General features: G+C 37.1%; 1 protein-coding gene across 1 annotated transcript in view; it reads right to left on the minus strand.

The window, feature by feature from the left end:
- Nucleotides 1-16,508, minus strand: part of LOC107573400 (complement C3-like) — a 30,408-nt gene extending 13,900 nt beyond the window's left edge. Inside the window, exons 1-21 of the mRNA XM_016259837.1 lie at nucleotides 16,381-16,508; nucleotides 16,108-16,303; nucleotides 11,537-11,705; nucleotides 10,560-10,633; nucleotides 10,348-10,436; nucleotides 10,040-10,122; nucleotides 9,852-9,939; nucleotides 9,155-9,257; nucleotides 8,910-9,030; nucleotides 8,713-8,828; nucleotides 8,151-8,297; nucleotides 7,802-8,005; nucleotides 7,480-7,671; nucleotides 7,121-7,403; nucleotides 5,914-6,111; nucleotides 5,034-5,154; nucleotides 4,529-4,617; nucleotides 4,308-4,394; nucleotides 1,941-2,170; nucleotides 1,757-1,817; nucleotides 1,492-1,575 (exon numbers count right to left, since the gene is read on the minus strand). Of these exons, the coding sequence (XP_016115323.1) occupies nucleotides 1,492-1,575; nucleotides 1,757-1,817; nucleotides 1,941-2,170; nucleotides 4,308-4,394; nucleotides 4,529-4,617; nucleotides 5,034-5,154; nucleotides 5,914-6,111; nucleotides 7,121-7,403; nucleotides 7,480-7,671; nucleotides 7,802-8,005; nucleotides 8,151-8,297; nucleotides 8,713-8,828; nucleotides 8,910-9,030; nucleotides 9,155-9,257; nucleotides 9,852-9,939; nucleotides 10,040-10,122; nucleotides 10,348-10,436; nucleotides 10,560-10,633; nucleotides 11,537-11,705; nucleotides 16,108-16,303; nucleotides 16,381-16,451 (2,806 nt within the window). The 5' untranslated portion in view covers nucleotides 16,452-16,508. The remainder of the gene's footprint in view (nucleotides 1-1,491; nucleotides 1,576-1,756; nucleotides 1,818-1,940; nucleotides 2,171-4,307; nucleotides 4,395-4,528; nucleotides 4,618-5,033; nucleotides 5,155-5,913; nucleotides 6,112-7,120; nucleotides 7,404-7,479; nucleotides 7,672-7,801; nucleotides 8,006-8,150; nucleotides 8,298-8,712; nucleotides 8,829-8,909; nucleotides 9,031-9,154; nucleotides 9,258-9,851; nucleotides 9,940-10,039; nucleotides 10,123-10,347; nucleotides 10,437-10,559; nucleotides 10,634-11,536; nucleotides 11,706-16,107; nucleotides 16,304-16,380) is intronic.
- Between the last annotated feature and the right edge of the window lie 211 nt (nucleotides 16,509-16,719).

Raw genomic sequence — 16,719 nt, forward strand, 5'->3', positions numbered from 1 at the left:
TAGATTTAAGCAAAACAGACAATTATATTTTATTGTAAAACCTGATAAGATCGTGAAATCGAAAGTGAAAGCATCCGAAGTCCAGCTTATAACATGGCAAAAGAGGAACTCCGTTCACAAAATTCAAATCACAAATGATACTACTGATGAAAAAGAACGGGTTGAATGTTAACTATTTTCGTTTCCATATAACTACAAACTACGATAACAGTTAATCAGCATGCATTGATTAATAGCAATGTTGTGGTGCAAAAAAATAAAAACAGTGCTCGTGCAACCAACTGAGAAAGTTAATCGCAAAAGAGCGACCAGTGGGAAGAATGAGTCTGGAGCCCTGAATTGCCCAGCTCCCTCTGTCAATGATCTAGCTCTCCCTCAGCACCTGCGTTCAAAATTATCTGGCGCCACCCCTGGTACATCAATGTATTTTTGAAAAGCAAAAATTAAGTTTGTCCAACTCTAAACCCAGTCCCCAAGTAAATTAGGTTATTAAATAAAAAAAACTAGCAAAACGAGTTGCGCGATGTCCCCACCACTTTTCAAAGCAAAGTTACACCACTGTCACCAGCTTACGATTACAGTTCAAATTTGAAAGCAACAATGAAATCTGACAACAACTTTCTCATAAATGTTATTTCTTATGCTCAATTTGCTTTTAAAAAAAGTGCTTATTTTTCAGGCTAGACCAGCCAATGTGCACGTGCAGTTGTGCTGAGTTTGAGACATGGTCAGATGTGGGAACATTTAAGTTGAAATGTCCCACTTCCAACCTCAATGATTTCCAGTCATTCACCCGTCACATCATCATGCAGACCTCATGATGTCGCCACGACACAAAGAGAGCATTACGTGTTTTTGTATCAATTATGGCAAAAACAGAAAATAATTAGCATAAAACTTTGCTTTTAGTTTTGCAAACAGCTGAGGAAAGATAACCATTTGTATAACCACAGTTTTACTACAAATATGTGGGATTACAAATTTAAGAATCTGTTTAAGATCTGATGATTCTACATCCTGACATAATAATAATAATAATAATAATAATAATATATGAAAAACTAAGGTGATCTTCATTGTATTGGGCATTCAAGGTGAACATGATGGCATCTGTTTACTGATTAAATTCAATGTAGTTTCCAGTGAGCGGGTCTGCAAGTCTCTGATCTTCCTACTGAGAGTTAATTACATGTGAATGTTTAAACATCTTAGGTTCTCGTGGCCAGGTGCAGCTTAAACCATTTGGGTACTGTTATCTTTGGGGAGTAGGTTTGCTGAAGCTCACAGTCGGGGTTAATTTGTGGTTAATGGTTTAACTGGTAACCATGGTTTTTGTTTTTATTTGTATTAAATCCCTGGTTAATTTTGTAAGGGGTGAAAGGGGCATAAAACTAAACGCATAGAATTATAGAGCTATAGAATTGATCTTAACACACATACAGCTTTAAAGAAATAATCATTACACATTTATAAAATCGCCTTTTTCCTTACCAGTAATTGAGATGTACGTGTCAGCAGGTGTGTCTGGAAGTCGTCCAGTTGGTATGACAGATTTAAAAACTAAAGGTTTTTCCCCTGATGAGAAATAGAGAAGAACAGCAAGATGGAGGAAAAGTCATGAGTCTGGATTGGCTGGAACTATAATGAAATTATTATTATTATTTTTTTATACTTACCTGAAAGTGTAATGTGTGTAATGTTCTATAACAGAAATATAACACAGTGATGTTATTGTGTGCTTTACAGTAAATCTCACCATTCTTAACAGGATTGAGCTCCACATTTTCTCTTTGTAATGGAATCAGCACACCCTCAGACTGAAAGAGAGAGAGAGAGAGAGTTAACTACCTGTGGTGTTTTCTGTTCTTATATTGATCAATATACTAACAAAAGACCAAATCAAATTAAACAAAAAGTGACAGAATTCCCATCAGACGTACCACCACCTTCAGCGGCTTTCTCACTCCATCAGATAAACCATATGCAGAAGCATTCACCTCAATCATGTGACTTCCCAGCGTCATGGGAATAATCACATATGAAACGGCTATGCTGGAGCCTTTGTCAACAGATACTGTTGTTCTGTATTTGCCTTTCTTACTGGCAGAGCTGCAAACATCTTCTGTCTCCATGAACTCCACACGCACCTGGTGAAAACAGGAGAATGAGACTCAAACCGCTTCAATATCCAGAGGAAACTTCCTCCAAAAATGTATTTGATTTGAATATAAAATGTATGATGGAGGAGGACATTTCTGTTTTAGAACAAGACAGTATTCTTCACTTATTTTCAGTTTGTGTCACTAGCAGCACAAAAACCTCAAATGAGTCTCAGGATCCTTGTGCAAAAGGACGTGTTTAATTAAAATTTCATTATAATAGTTTTATCATTCTGTTTAAGTTCAGCAATGAATGGCATGCGATTTATTACAGAATATAGTCCCACAAATTATAGTTTATTTTTTCCTCACGTGTCTCGCCTTTGGTAACAATTCAAAACGGAAACATTTCAAGTGACATGGGAAAAAGACACGGAAAACTTCAGTGAACATCAGAAAAGCAGCGTGCACATTTCTGGTTAAAAATGAAAGGCCATCAACAGACAAACGGGAAGCATCACCATTGAAGTCTGCAGGAAGAGCCAAAGCTAGTCCACAGTTTATTAAACGGTGGCAACCTGTTTAAGTTATGCTTGACTGTGTTGGATTGACTGCTTTGGTGCGTTGCAATGAAAAAAAAAATATTTTGAGTTAAATATATGAGTGTCACAGCAAAGGGTCTGAATACTTAGGACCATGTGATATTTCAGTTTTTCTTTTTTAATAAATCTGCAAAAATGTCAACAATTCTGTGTTTTTCTGTCAATATGGGGTGCTGTGTGTACATTAATGAGGAAAAAAATTAACTTAAATTATTTTAGCAAATGGCTGCAATATAACAAAGAGTGAAAAATTTAAGGGGGTCTGAATACTTTCCGTACCCACTGTATATATAAAATGTCTTGCCCCCCCTGATTCAAGAGTCAAATGTCGCCCATGATTGAGGTCATGTACATAGATTGCGCGATAAGTAGATATATTGATTATTGCGACAGGCCTACGTGAAGTTATAATTACTCAGCACCTGTTACACCGATTGCATTAGAAACTAATTGCTCTTTATCTGTTTATTGTAGAAACATACACATCACAAATCTCACGAGGTATACAAGTATTGTCAGCACATCCAGTGCATCACTACACAGACGAGGATGTATATCTATGGACATCTGCATGTTTAAGTCTGTGTGAAGATTACAACAAGTCCAATCATCTGTCTGCATCGATCCCTTCTTTCAAGTAAACGTTTCCCTGAAACTATTGGGACTTAACCGAACTGAGAATTACCTCACTACAAAATCTCTGCATCTTTGAATCCTGGTTCTTTATATTGATTGTTTATTGTTTGCACAGGCCTACACAGTTTGTGTTTTATTTAATATGAATGTGCATTTCTATACTGGCTCTCCAAGTGTGAGTAATCAGTTCATTTCTGTTTGCTTAAGCAATACATTGAGTGAATCCTAATTCATGACTCTGGCTCTTTACTCCTCTCCTGGTAACTGGACATTAATTAGGTATTCGGCCTTCTAAAGTGATTGGTACCGTAACAGTAATCAGTGCATTGTACAGTCTCTAATACAATCCATCAGGCAGTAATGCAATATTTAGTAACGCGTTATTATAATTTGATTTATTTTTTTAGTAACGGAGTAATTTAACGTATTATAATTTCCAAAATAGTAATTAGCCTAGAGTATAGTTCCAGTTAATTTGACTGGTAAGCACCTGCGAGGTGGACATTACAAATGAAAACAAACACAGCATCTGAAGTCATTTTCACATTATCAGACCGTTTTATAAACATTTGTATTATTTTATGTTTATTGACTGCAGTCAAATATGCAAGACTTCTTGTGCAGTGCTGAAATTTGCGTCATTACGAATGATCTCATTAGAGCACACCAATTGTAGACATTATGAAATATTAATTATGCATATATTAATTTAGTTATAACAGTTCTTTGTGAGATTGTGATGAACTAAGATGTCAGTTTTTTTAGAGATTATTAAGTGAGCACTCTTTGCTGGCATTCTGCCATGCCAAACCATGCCCGCAGCAGCCTACGCTTGCTTTTAGTTAAAAATAACAGTGGTTTGTGAATATTGATGCTTTAATAACAAATATTTTATCTGAAGCGTTTATGTTGGGATGTTGTGGCTAGGCAACACAAAACTTACTTCTTTATGTAAATGTCATGGATGTACAGAAAAGTACAGCTGAGTAAGGCATCTTTAGGTCAATAAAAAGGTGTTTAAAAACGACCATCTCCACAGGTTCTGCCACACAGATGCCTTTGAGGAGGAACACAGACACACAGAAGGATTTAAAGCAGCAGCTCCTGGATGATGATGATGATGATGATGGTGATGATGATGATGGTGATGATGTTCAGAGCATGTATTGTGGGTTTACAGCTTCTCCTTACCAAGTGTTGGTGACAGACTGACAGCCAAGATCTGCCAGGTAGTGATAGAGTCTTTCAGGAAGATCGGTTTTGTGATTGATGTTGTTTCACTGGAATATGAGGAAGAGGCAAGTAAAGATGATAACTTCTAAGTAGGTTAGAACTCTTCTAATGAATGTTTACTATCAGAAGGAGTTAAGTCACGTTTTATAATGTCAAAGAAGCTTTACAGTATAAAACAACAACAAACAGAAGAATCTGTCACTGTCATAAATTTCTTCACCCAGGAATCATTAATTCAGTTACTATAATAAAACGCCTCTACAGCAAATAATGCAGTGGCTTCATTCAGTTAAATAATTCAGGTTCAGCATCTGATAGTATCAAATAGAACTAAATCAAAGATGTTTCGAAGATGAATTAAAGTCTTGAAGGTGAGACAACATGAGGGAGAGTAAATAAAATGTTCTTTTTGGGTGAAATATCCCTTTAACTCACAGCTTGTGTCTAAAAATCTCATACTTGCCCTTTATTGGAAGTGGGTAGATCAACCACCTCCCAAAGCCAACTCTCAGGGAACTGCGTACGGGACACAATCTCTTCAGAGTCTGTTTGATAGTCATCATCATCATCATCATCATCATCACCTTTTTAACAGATAAAATAATTAATTAATGAGGATATAGACCCTTTAGAGCAAATGAACATGTCAGATAATGAAGTCAAATCAAATACAAAAACTGTACAAATTGCTTTAATCAAGAATTAGTTAATATAGAGATAATTAATTTTGTCATTCTTTCCAACAACTATCCACTTGTACTGTTACAGAATTAAGTCCTGTTGACACCAAGACTGCTCGGTGAAAAAATTAGTTAAAAAATCTGCTTAGACCAATGCCAAAAATAAAAATAAAAAAGGCAGATGGGCTGAATAAAAATGTAAATTCACTCTTTGACAGCTGGTGATGCTTACAGACAGAAATAGCCTGGTTAGTCATATTTTATATAACAGCAGTGGCTCTGGGTCTTCACCGTGAGATGGAAGCAGATTAGAATGCTTTTTCAGGGAAAAAATTAAATAAAATTTGAAAACAGATAATGTATACAAATACATCTCATCATTCTCTTCAACGACTACCCACTTTTACTATGATCACAATTACAAAGTATTTTCCAAACTGTTAAACACTGTAGAAAATATTCTTGATTTGAGAAAATTATTTTAATACTGAAACCTCAAGATACGATTTATAAAAAAATAAAAAATAAATAATGCACATAATAAACAAACTGCACAAGCAGCTCCCCTAATGGTTTGAGTTCAATGGTCTGGGTTTTGTCATGCTGCTTTTCTTTTGACATAATTAAAACTTTGTGACAAATTTAATCACATAATGTATTTACTTCGAGCCAGAATCTGCTCCTCCTCTTCGGTCTTCGTGTTCTTGCGGGTTTTCCTCTGGTTGCAGCAGTCCAGGAAGGCCTTGACACACTCTTCACCATCCATGATGTATGTGGCTCTTCGTTCACAGGTGTAGCCGAGTTTATTATCCCTCATCCCATCAACACAGCACTGCTTCAGTTCACCGGAGTAATTACCAGCTGAGAAGACAATGTTCGTGTAGAACAATGAGGGAATAGGAGAACATGATGAGAACTTAATGGGGAGGAGGTCTAATGCTAAGAGTTTAAGTTTAAGAGTTGGATTGTCATGTTAAACATGGCCAAAGTTTCAAAAAACTATTTGGACGTATGATGTATTTGTGTGCCAAATATACACCTTTCGGGTTTGTATAAGTTTCGGAAAGTTTATTTTTTTTGATCATGTCCCTTCATGACGTCATGAAGGGCAGAATTCCTTTTATGAATTCCTTTTAAGAGAGTGCACACACATCAACCAGAGTGAGAACAAGAGCAACCCATCAACGTACTTCATTCAAGTTACGGAAGTCGTCGGCAGCGCTGCACTAGTCGTGCTCTAGAAGAATGTCTCCAAAGAAGTGTGTGAGCGAAAGATAACCTTGTTCAGCTTCCCAAAGAACCCAGTGTTATGTGAACAGTGGATGCAGTAAGTTTTTTCGGGGCAGCAACAGAGTTTTTCGCAAGTGTCCCAGATAGCACACAAGATGTCTGTTAAAGATCGCTTGATTTGGAAAGCATCTGCTGTGTACAAACATCCAATAGACGTCTTTCAGATGGTAGTTTTACATACGTTCTAAATCATAAACATCTTAAAGACATTTCTAAATGTCTATTGGACATCTAATATGAAACGTTCTATAGACGTATTGCAGATGAGCAAGCACTCTAAAAAATACGTCTTGCAGATGTAAATGCAGACGTCAAATAGACGTCTCTGTGATGTATGTGTGCTATCAGGAGTGTTGGTTGTTCCCATCTTTTCGGTGTTGAATGTTTTATAAACAAGGCCCAGTTCAGCGCTGGATTTACACATAGTTTGATACTGAAAGATGGAGCTATCCCAGCGATAAAAGATCCCAGTCATGAGTCAGAAATGCAGGTGGTAAGTTAAACTGCATCAGATTTCTGTGTTTTGCTGGCAATCCGCACGTAAGTGATCGCGACTCTTTAGCTCCGCCCCGTGGCACGCCTCCAGGAGCTTGGCTGTTCTCAGAGAGAAGCGTAAAGACAATTATGTATGTTTTGTGAAAAACAGTAACAAGATGATTGTGCCATAACATCTGAAAAAGATCCTTCACCTGAGTCTGAGTGAGTCTCTTCTTGTTAAGGACTTGCACAGCCTTGTCAACCACCACCAGACCAACTTTAGCTTCAGGATCTCCAGTTATCTGCAGCTTGACCTCTTCTCCTGTGCCATAGATATTCATCTTCTCCTTCTCCTTCTCCTTCTCCTTCTCCACCTTAAGCTGGAGCTGTTATTAAATGAGACACTGAGTCAGACCTAGATGATTGGCACATCAACTGTTTTTTTTGTGATTGTTGACCCACCTTTCCCATGCACGTGTCCTTCACATCGACCCAGACTGAATCAGACACCACCTCAGACGAGCCCACATGGTAATAAGCCACAAAGCGGAAGGACGGCACCATGTCTTTGGTTACAGACACAGGCAGAGTCACTATTGATTGTCCTCTTCGCTTAAACCTGTCTGCTTTTACAATCTGACCTTTACTCAAGATCTGAAAATGAGGCAAAAGTGAAAAGACACTATATTGTTACAAACACAAGCTATGGTAGTTCATCACATAATGACATGATCAGCTGATACATTTCTGGTGCAGCTGAATAAGAAATAACCTTAATCTTTACCATGTAGGTGAAATCTTGATCTCTGACTCCTGGACTTTGTCCAGTGCTCAGACAGACTGTCATTGATTCAACGATCTGAAGCACAGCAGCATCAATGCTGATGTACAGGTAGTTGTTGGAGCCGCCTTTGGTCTTGTAGGCCTGAGCCGTCATCTTCTTCACTGCCTGCTGATTGTCTTCTATTTCTGGATCTTTGGTCTTTGCCTGGAAAGTATAAATACATTGATTTCTGACGTGCTGTGAACAATATGCTCTATTGATTGTTTAACATCTGTTAACTGATCTATTCTCCACAAGATCACCAGTGAAACTGAATGAACATCAGTGCTGTTATGATGGCAGGTCTTACAGTGATGTCCAGTGTTGAAGATCCTCTCTGAGTGTTGACTGTAACCTTCGCAATGCCGTTGTCTCTTGTTCGACCTCTGAACCCTCCAGGATTGACCTCCACTTCCACATTTACAGCAGGTGTTTGGTCAGGATTTGTCACATAAACCTTTTTTAGAAGCCAGACAAAACAACAACAACAAAAACAGTAATTTATGTTAATATATTTATGCAATTGTTTCTACATCCCTTTAGGTTCTTAACTTTCTAGCTAACAATTGCTCTGAACTGTAAATTAATTCTGATTCTGGAAGATATCTGGGATTAGGGATATTGTAACTTTATCGATAAATTACCATTTTATAATGCATGAACATGCTCTTTAATTGGTTGCTTCAGTTTTCACTTGGATCAGCCCGGATTAATTGGGGATGTTGGAGATTAATTGTATTGCTGTGTTTGGGATATTTCTGGGCTGCAACCTTTTGGCCAGTGGGTATGGCATATTTAGCCAGAAAAGCCAATCTGCAAATATTACAATAATTTTCAAAATCGAACATGTAAAATCGGAAACTGTTTTATACCGAGACGTCGAAGGGCATCCCAGGTTTGAAGAAGTGTGGTGTTTTTTTGAAGTGGATGGTGTACGGTGACGTCACGATCTGAATGCCTCTCCTTTCTGCTTCCACCATTTCACTGCCTGAAACACACAAACCATTAGCTTCTCATACAATCACACACGTGCAGGTAAACATGTGCATACAGATCTGTTGAGTCTTACCACTTTCTGTTAATAGACTGACTGAAACATAGATTGATCGTCCAACCAGCTGGTTAATGTTTGGAAAGGTGTCAGTGATCATCTGATTGGTCAGTTCTGCAGTACCCTCTCCTTCCACGATCTATTCATATATGAGACACACAGCAACATCAGTCTACAAGACACAATAAAAAGCTATTTTTATTTAAACTGTCCTCTAGGTGAGGAGAAATGTAATTTTTGGTGTCTAAGTTAATGTCTCTCACCTGAACTTTTTGCAGAGATGCAGAAATACTTGTTTTCTTCTCATCTTCCATCACACCAAACACCACAAACGCATTTCCATCCACCTCCTGTCCAAACAGGTACCTATAAAAGCACATTCAGTTTCTGCTTTATAATCAATAGTGACATTGGTTGTCCCTGATCCAAATCCACATTCATTGTACTGGGATAAAAAAGCAGCTTGGACCTTTTGCATTCCACAGAAGAACAAAAGTTGCTAATTTGTGACCCTGCCTGTGAAAACCCATCTAAAGTATTATTTTGTGATTTACTGTTTTCTACATAAAATCATCTTTCATAAAGATGTAAAGAACATTCTGTGAAAATATAAGCTTTATATCTTTAATATTGACTGGGTAAGGCCATGTCAAAGATTGAAATCATAGTGAAATTAATGGTTGAAATCAAACTTTGATGCTTGTTATCTCATAATTAGATTTTGAGACTTTAGCCTGGATTTCACAGACGGTCACATTTGATCTGATCTGACAAATTTACAGTTGGTCTAACTTAATGGTGGTATTCAATATTCAGTGTCATATTCAGTGATATACAGTATCTGACTAGAATAAAACTAGGTCATTTAAATGTTACTTATGAATAACATTTAGGAATGGCAGGAAAATATTTGGTTGCTGATAGTACATTATTTTGTAGCAGAATATATTTTTGTCTTACTTGGCTTCAATGTCGACTGTCAGACTCTCATCACCCACATAGAAGAAGGACTTCCTGGGCTTTAATTTCACTTCACATGTTGGAAGCACTAAAACCAAACCAGACAAAAGACACACTAATCAGTAAATACATTCTTTGACTTGTTATCATATTCTTACACAACAAGAGTTTGTAGACACAGGTCTTACCATATTCTCTGACCTCAAAGTCTGCAGTAAACTTCTTCTGAGGAGTCTTTGAGAACAGTGTGACCACCTTCCAGATCCCAGAGCTGAAACAAACCGAACACATCCAGAATCATTCACATGTCTGAGACTCTGAGTTCAGGACATTAAAACAGGTGATAACAGACCACGAGCAGCTAGGGTTCTGCTGCTGTTTATCAATACATTATTATTAGATATTGACCTGAAGCAGATGCCATAGACAGATAAAAATTAAGTTTGGTCACTTTACTCAGGTTAAATAGCACCAGTCCTGATAGTGTTTTACACACCTGGCAACATCAGGGATAGCATACTTTCCGGACTGTATTCCTTTTGCTGTAGTTATGTTCTCTGATGAAACTGTGATGCCTTGTGGATTCTTCAGAAACAAGACAGAAATCACTGGGTCTGCTGAGATCATCAAATGCTCATGACAGCTGAAACATCATGAAAGCATGCGTGTGTGTGTGACATAACAGTATGGTGTTATATAAGTGTTTACCTTTATTTCCACTGTGATTTTAGACTCATTGAGTGGTTTCAGGTTGGGCATCAAAGAGAAAATCCTGTAAAGAACTGCACAAAATGTTTTAATGCATTCTTAGTTTTTCTTCTTTTTTTAATGCATTTTAGACTCTTAATTTTTCAAACAAACAATGTAAACATAAAAATCATCAAGTATGAGTTTTCTTAAGTTTGGAGAAAATCGAATTAATCAGGCCCATGGATAGAACGTTATTTTGCATAAAACAGTAAATCTCCGTAATGACATATTGTGTGCTGTAAAAATTAAAATGTACATTATATTATTATGACAGATGAAGATACTGTATAGAAAAAGTACAAGAAGTGGCTCTAGGAGTCACTGTACAGTTTTGTCATATCATTGAACATCAGCCTATCTGACCCAAAGTCTAGGCTGGCCATATGTGCCGTTCATACGGGACACGTCCTGGCCAGGACTTTTATATTGCCTAAAATATCCAAAGTAGTTTGACTAATAGCATGCCGGTATTGTATATAATCGATCAAGCGTGGTGCGTGAGAAGGTGAGATCTACAGAGAACGATCAAAATGGTGCAAATACGCGAGAACGGGTTTGTTTGTTCGTTCGTTCGACTTGAAGCATCGCTGCTCACCGATCATTGAATAACACCAAAGTACCACAAGAGCGATTCGGAAGCATAAGGAGCCATCTCTGCTCTCTATAGCTCTCGTGAATGTCATACAACGATCGATCTGCAGAGTGCAAACAGCCAAAACCTGGATATTTTAGGCAATATAGAAATCCTGGCAAGGAAGCCTCCTGTACATATGACCCGTATGGTCACCCTACCAAAGTCCAAAACAATCTTTATTGTAACTGAGTTTGTCAGTCCATCTGTGGTCAACCTTTCTACCCCTTATTAAAATGATGTAGTATTAATTGATTGATTGATGTTCATTAATGCACTGTAAGTTTTCAGCACTTAATCGTACCTGTGCTAGCAGGTGTGTAGATGGGCTTGTCTGTTTGGACAAATATATATCCAGACTGGAATGAGAGCAGGTCCACTTTCTCCAGAGTGACGGATGGAAACTGAGCTTGTAGATACACATACTGCTTCTCCAGAGGATCGTCAGAGAAATAGCTCTGATTATCAGGGATCTAAATGACAGAAAATTAATTCAATAATTAATTAATTAAGTCAAGTTGCCCCATCAAAAATGTTTAATAAAAGAAAAAGCATTCTACAATTTACAAACTCTTAAAGGTGCAGATTATGAGATGTGAGATATGATTTATTTTGTCAGACAGAGATACAAAGGTTTGGTTAAAGGGAGAAAACAAAACGCTATGGCACAGGTCAAGCACAACTGTCTAGCGCAGTGGTCGCCAACCCGTCGATCGTGATCAACTGGTAGATCTTTATCACTGTCCCAGTAGATCCCGAAAAAAAAAATGTAAAATAAGTACAAAAATGCATTACATTTCTGGGGTTATATTAATGTATCACTGAAGGGAGAAGTTTCGATGGCAATGGCATTTTCTTCTCCTTATAAAGCGCAACTCTGCTTTGTTTACAGCGGTAACCAAGGAAACGCTATATTGCGGTTGGTTCATAAGCAGTGTTGCCAAGTCTGTGGTTTTGGAATTGGGCTACTTAACACTGTTGCCGCGGGTTGAAGCGACCCCAATAACGTGATATTTAGTCCCTGGAATGTGAATTTTACTGGAAGATCCCGCCGAAAAAACTTGTATTTTACCCCCGAATGCAAAGAGTGTGTCTCATTCAGACCTGCTGTTTTTGTTTTGTGCAGATGTTTTATGTAGCAAATAAATAACACCTAAAGTCAGACCATTCTGTTTTTGTTTTAAATCCTGAAATTAATCTAAATCAAATCAAAAACAACTGCCCATGCAGATCATGATTAAAATGCAGTGGTTGCCTCTAATTTCAAATGGCTAGATATTTTTGTTTAAAGCCAGTTTGTTTGTTATAAAGCAAATAGCCAATAAAACAATTTGCTTAAAAATCAGTGTCAGTATCAGAATCCAATTTGCTAGTTAAAAAAAAAAAAAGAAAGAAAGAAAGAAAATCTGAATTCTGAATCAGGTATGATCGGAGCATCACTAATTAAAATACTAAGTAAAAGGCCTCAAATTTGAAGTACAATCTGGGATGTCTTTTTCTATCAATTCTTCATTAGGTAGATCTTGTCTTTCAAAAACTACATTTACGCTCCTAATTCTTACTCAGTATGTCATTATAATACAACTTAACGACTCCCTGGTAAAAACATCACTAAACATGATTTACAATTAATTTAACATGCAATGTTCATTTAAACACTTTTTGGAGATTTGTAACATTTAATGTAAAAAATACATTGTTGCCACCAAAACAGGAATTGTATTTAAATTCTCATCATTTTTATTATTATCATTAAAACGGACAAAAAATAATGAGTAAATGTAGCTACCTTAATATGCTTCCTTACATTCGACGGCAAATTTTTGAAGCCAGAAATTTCCCAAATTATAACTGAAGCAGAAACGCATGTGCTTAAATTGCATGCTTCCATTTACCATATATACTATGCAGAAGATTTAAAAAAAATACAAATATGTAATGAGTACTTTTCAAGTTGAAATAAAATGGTATGGAGTAAAAAGTATTTTTTTCTCCTTCAGAAATGTAATCAAGTAAAAGTACAAGTATTTTACACCCCTGAAGATGATGCCTATGTACATTTGATTGAATTGCTTAGAACAAAGACTTTTATATTGAAAGGGACTAAAAAAAGGTTGTAAATAAGAACATTATTTTTACTTTCAACAACACCTTGTAAGACATAAGCAGCATTGTCACAGGAAATCCCCTTAAAAGCTGAAAAGATATTATGACAAAGATATGACTTTCCTCAGCGGACATTCAAACTAATGTTTTATTGTGAATATGAGATTGAGCTGAAGAATGAATGCTGTATCAGATGCAGGTAATCACACTCACTCAGTCCATCTCTCTCTCACAATACTCAACTCCACATAATACAGTGATACAATAAGCTTTCAATAAAGCAACTCAACGTTCCTTATTTCTAAAGTGACGTTTTCGAATTAGTAATGGGGCTTGAGTTCAGCTGTTAAACTGTCAAACTGAGATTTGAACTCAGGCGCAAATAAGTAGTTCTGCATACAAAAGGGTTATTTAAGACACTCTGTGTGTTTTTATTTACTTATTTGTGCCATCAAGCTGTTGTATAAATACAATTTCATACTCATTGCTATGTGATATCGCTCTATATCAGTATGGCTGTGATTCATATCCAATATTCATATTAAAATCAATATCATATAAGGAAGAATAGCAAATACATACATAAGGCATGCAATTACATACGTTGAGAGGCAGGAAGAACAGCCTATCGTAGTCCTCTGACCGAGGGATATGATTGGACGAACACTTTATGGTCCTACGCCTTCCACAGATAATATAAATACATATAAATACATTTAGACTATTTAACCTAGTGATTACTATCGGGATGTGAAGAAACTTTCAACCAGCATAACAAAAACATGTTTTGAACCAATTCACCTACCCTGCCTTATTGGCTTGTTTAGACAAGCCTTCCATAAAAAAAGCCCTGAAAAGAAATTAAAGAACACATATTATACAGACACTTCACATGTAATGGTATATGATGATTTGTTTGCATTTAATATATACTTTCAATAAAACTTTTGCAATGAGTTTTTGTTGTATTTACACAATTTTGACCAGTGGGCATAATCGATGTGTGGTGTTTGGAGTGCTTCAAAACACTGAATCATTTTGCAAAAGCAATTGGTTCAGTTAGGTTAGTTACTTCAATGACTAACACTGCAAAGTAAAGTAGAGTCACCTTATATCCACCTTTTTTTTACACCCCATGAAGCTTTGTGTGAGTCATGTGAGTAGCTTCCAACAGTCAGTAAAAGGTGTGCTCTATGAACGCAATAATTTTGACCAATAACAAATATATTTACCTGATTTACCTCAAGTAACCACTCCTAATATGGATTAGAAGGTATAAGGGGAGAAAATTACATTTGAACACATCCGTGTCACACTGACGGATAAGGATTGTCTGTCATAAGGATCCCATATTTTAAAATGCAGAAAGCACGTTGGGAAAAATGTGGATAGACTACGGTCTAAGACACTTACAAGCCTTCATTTTACGGTTAAGACATCGTGATATTCACAAACCTTGGTAATTCCAGCAACTTTTAATTCTCAACTCATTTAAACACCCTAATAACTTAATGTTTAAAATGCAGAGCTGCTTGGTGAATTATTATATTATTATATTAAGGGGCCGTTGAATGCTTGAATCTGATTGGTTGATGAACGTTCTAAGGTGTGCAATTATTTTCAGGGAAACGCACGGCTAATGTAGTTCCAGCTAGGTCTCGACCACAATTCATGTCCAAATCACTTTGCCAACTGATTTCAGTTATTTCAATGGTCCTTACAGCCTAAAACAGCACAATAACCAAAACCCACAGCAAAACTGGTCAAGCAAATACATATAGTAAACAATATGATAAAAAATGACAAATGATTTCTCTGTTTTTAAACTAAATTATGTTGTATTATGTACGGAAAGCACATACTGTATTCTCTTTCTCCTGCTCTCCCACACAAACGCACACATATACACTGACACACACTCACACAAACGCACACATATACACTGACACACACACGGAAACATACACACACACACAGAAACGTGTTACCAGCGCTGCTCTAACCATTTAATCAGTAAAATAGTTTAGCAACTTAGTACTTATTTTATTAACATGACATTTCTCACTAGCGAGGTAATAACGGTGCTGTTCTTAAAAGAGATGCATTTACAGTTTCACTATTAGTAGAGATTTCTGCCGAACACTCTCTCTCTCTCTCTCTCTCTCTCTCGCTCTCCAATAGCTTCATTATTAACTGCATTAGTCTGCTAGGTCTAACACAACGTTTCAGAAGCGTTGGATGAGATGCGTAAGAAATCAATCCGACACACAAGAGCATTTTAAGGACAAAAACCCGACGAATGTCTTGCAATACAACATCTGAACCATATTTGAGGTGTGGTAACCGTAGTTTAAGCAGAATACTTGACTCTGATCCTTTGAATTAGGCATATTAGAAAATAATACACAACGGTGCTGTGGCCGCATCACCACCTCGGTGTGCATTATTTTCTAATAATTCAACAGCCCGCTGTCAATTTTTCCTTACACAGACACCTTTATAGCTATTCATCTATGGAGAGTCTCCAGGGACTCTGTGGGCATGTCTGAGACGGTTTGGAGGACCTTTTTAGTTGTATCTTCAGACTCCAGTGATATTATAAAATGTATGGCTAATATTCTAATATTGAGTCAAATGATGGCTCCATATGCATCCACAGAGGTCTCGGCTAAAGCCCTGAATAACAGCTGAGCCTAGAACCGCCGCTGCTATACACTTTACAGCACTTTACATTTTACAGATTAGGTTAAAGTGTCAAAGTGGCGTCACCTTTATATCTGTAAGGATCTGGAAATTATTTTCTGAAGTCAGTGTCACTGATTGAGACAGTATCTCCCGGCTCTTCTTTGGGTGGTTTTTAACTATGATCTTCACATTCATGTTTCCTCCAGAGTAATCCTGAGCCTCCACAAACAGGTTCTCTGAGGAACCCACCCTCAGCAGATTAGGAGCCGACAGAACAAACCTGAGGAGATCAAATCAGAGCGTTTGAGAACAGATCTGTTAGTGAATCCATGAACAAACAGTGTGTTTGATACTCACAGCGGGTCACATAGTGTGAGGAGCGGTGAGGAGAGCAGAACAACAGTCAGAAACAGCAGCTTCACCTCCATCCTGACTGTCTGTGTGTGTCTTCCTGTGAGCGTCTGTGAAGCTGCAGCAGCTCCGATTTATACCCGCCTCCACCACCCTCAGAGTCCAAACTCCTCACTGTTGCTCTCTTTTTTTTTGCATTTCCTAATGTTTGGAATCACCAACACACTTTTTTTTTTTTTTATAATATGATGCTTCAGTTCACCAATGTATAATTTAAAAATTGCAAGTAATATTTAAGTAACAAATAACTATTTCTATGTTCATATATTTTATAGACAGTTTTGT

The sequence above is a fragment of the Sinocyclocheilus grahami genome, unplaced genomic scaffold, assembly GCF_001515645.1.
Source record: "Sinocyclocheilus grahami isolate Dianchi unplaced genomic scaffold, SAMN03320097.WGS_v1.1 scaffold1933.1, whole genome shotgun sequence".
In the NCBI taxonomy this organism is placed as follows: Eukaryota; Metazoa; Chordata; class Actinopteri; order Cypriniformes; family Cyprinidae; genus Sinocyclocheilus; species Sinocyclocheilus grahami.